The 2900-nt window shown below is 36.5% G+C and overlaps 1 protein-coding gene across 2 annotated transcripts in view; it reads right to left on the bottom strand.

The window, feature by feature from the left end:
• Positions 1–225: 225 nt before the first annotated feature.
• Pde1c (phosphodiesterase 1C) overlaps positions 226–2900 on the bottom strand; it is a 429900-nt gene continuing 427225 nt past the window's right edge. The window contains exon 19 of one of the 2 annotated variants that reach the window (XM_028758345.1): positions 226–935. In XM_028758345.1, coding sequence (XP_028614178.1) covers positions 766–935 — 170 coding nt within the window. In that variant the 3' untranslated portion in view covers positions 226–765. The remainder of the gene's footprint in view (positions 936–2900) is intronic. The other variant, XM_028758346.1, reaches the window with a different exon arrangement.

The following is a 2900-nucleotide window of genomic DNA, read 5'->3' as shown; positions in this document are numbered from 1 at the left end:
AATCAATTAAGGAATGCTGAGAGTGGGAGAAACTTAGTTTTTCCCAGGGAAAAGTACATGAACTGATTACCTAATACCAAATAGTCTTTTCTGAAAATACATACACACAAGTAACACAGGGACTGAGCAGATTATATTTATATATTTAGGGATATATATATAAGATATATGCAATTTTATATATATATCAATAAAACAAAAGAAAGGATGCTTTAGACAGAGAACGAGAGAACAAGTGTGTACATAAGGGCTTGGAAGAAGGGAAAATAAAGGGGAAATTGGTGTTTATATTTTAATCACATTTTAATTTCACAAAATAATATAATTTTAATTGGAAAAGTTACTTTTAGAAGTACATTTCTTACCCCTGATAGTTATTGAGGCAGTGTTCATGTCAGGGTACATCATCTCTTGGGGATGAAAATAGGGCAGTGGGAAGAATTTAATTTTCAGGATAAGATGTATCATTTTTAATTTGGGTACAACTTAAGACTGTTAAAGGCCTACACAGTAAAATCAAATCAATCTACCATTTACTAGCTTTTGCTGGAGTCTTGATTGACCTCAAATGTAGTGTATCTGGTGCATCTATAAGAAAACGACCAAGGGGAATCTCAGGCAGATTTCACTTTGACTTTCACGGTCAGTCACAGTAGTGCCAGCTGCATGACTTTGGAGGTGTGTCCTGGTGCATCTAGTAGGTGCTGAGAGGCAGGCAGGCAGGCAGGCAGGTCCTCCTCCACTCCCTCTGTTCTTATACTTGCCCTATTTTTTGTTCCAGTGATGAGAGATGTTCTGGATCTTCTTCATCTTGATCCGCTGATCCAGCATCTTGTACCTTACGGGATGATCATCAGTTTTCTTTGGAACAGAAGGTGCGTAGGAGCTAGATGCATAAGCAGGACGCTTAAAGTGACGCAAAGGAGGCTTGATGACTGGAGACCATGGAAAGGAAGACAGACAACCATTAGCTTCAGAGACTTAACTGGACATAGACATTGCGGCTGCCTTCCTGCTTGATGTGCATGTCTTCTCCAAGTCAGAAAATGAACAGGATCGGATTTCTAAACTGACTGAACAAGCACAATATCCACTTAGTCATTGACTTAAAACTCAATAAAGATAAGAAACTGCTAGAGATGGGCAGTGGTGGCCTAGTATATAAAGTTTACTTGGTAGTAAATGGATAAACTTATGAAAGGGTGTAGGGATGTTGGGATCACAAGTGGAAGCAGAGTTACCATGGAGAGCAGTGGTATATTTGTTGCTCATAACAGGTAGCATTGTGTGCAAGCTTTGATGGGGTGGGGGTGGAAAAATGCCACTTATTCCCAAATTGCTAACTAAAAGCATATAACTGAGAATTTATTTGCAAAATAATTATGAAGGTCTAATATCCAAAATGTACAAAGAATTCTTAAAATTCAGCAGAAGGAAACGACCCAATGCCAAAATGGACAAAATGAATAAACTCCTTACTACAGAAGATACATCTATCAAATAAGCACAGGATAAAATGTGAACACTGAAGAATTGCAAATAGAACAGCAATCATCTGCTACGTGTAGACATGACGCCAAAGTCCAAGACCCTTAGAATGTTCCTTCCTGTTGGTGGGAGTGAAAAGTGTTGCCACTGCTTTGAAAGAAAGATTAGCAATTTCATGAAGCCGGACACAGACTTTATCATAAATGCAATATACTTTTTATTTTTTCAATTAGTTTACTCAACTAATTGAAAAGACTATACTCACATATCACTCGACTGTAAAAAGCCAAGATAACTTTTAATTGGCTAATGGATAAATACACTGTAATAGCATATACGGCATATATAATGGTATCATAATTTGATAAAAAAAAATGAATGAGTGACGAAGCTATATGAAGATGTGGACACACTGTAAATAGACATTGCTAAGAGAAAGAAACCAGTCTGCAAAGGCAGCCATACTATCTGATTGTACTTACAGGATAAGTTTGAAGGGAAAAAAACCCATAGAACTATGGCAACAATAAAAAGATCATTGGCTGTGACATTATCAAAGTGAGGAGAGAAGAATAAATAGGTAAGTAGTAGGAATTCCAGGGCCGAGAAATCATTTTATGTAATACTAGTAGACTCTGACACTATTTGTCAAAACTCATAAATTTTTATGGGAGAGATCTTTAATTTATGCAATTTTAAAAAGGCATAGAGGTTATAGGATACCAGAATGCACTGCAAAAAAAATCTGACATCCCTGCTAATTTAGGTAACAATGAGCCTGCAGGGGATGAAAAGCTAAAGGTCCACCTGAATAACTGCTTATAAGCAGGCTCTAAAAGAGCAAAAAGGCCAGAGGAGCTACACATAAACTATGTATTCTGGTTGATAATTGCTTCTAAAAACAGGGGCAGATGAACGATTTCAATTCCACTCTACAATTCTCTATAATTGAAAACTTATATAAAAGGAGATCAGTCGACAAAAACTATCCACAAAGATGTTAGCAGCTAAGCAAGAGGAGGAGGCTAGAATGATCCAAAGGTCATTGATTAGACTTGGGGAAATCAATACAAATTCATCGCAGAGATATTGATGACTACATATAATGCCATTTATAAATAGGAGCCCTTACATGGCTTAGTGCACACACGTGCATTTCTTTATCAGACCTAGAAAAATTGCAGGATTTGAGGCTAAAACAGCAGAGAACCAATCTTATATATGCATTTTTATTTCAAATATCATTCTCCAATGAGGGAAACATGCATATCCTATAGCAATAGCTTGTTATAGAACTAAGCATAGTAGTTGAACTTGGATACCATTATAGAAACATAAAATTCAAAGGTACCAAAGAAAGAAAGAGAGAAGAAGAAAGAGAAGAAGAAGAAGAAGAAGAAGAAGAAGAAGAA

This window comes from Grammomys surdaster, unplaced genomic scaffold (assembly GCF_004785775.1).
Source record: "Grammomys surdaster isolate TR1022 unplaced genomic scaffold, NIH_TR_1.0 126197, whole genome shotgun sequence".
NCBI classification, from domain to species: domain Eukaryota; kingdom Metazoa; phylum Chordata; class Mammalia; order Rodentia; family Muridae; genus Grammomys; species Grammomys surdaster.
This window is presented reverse-complemented; position numbering and strand designations above follow the sequence as displayed.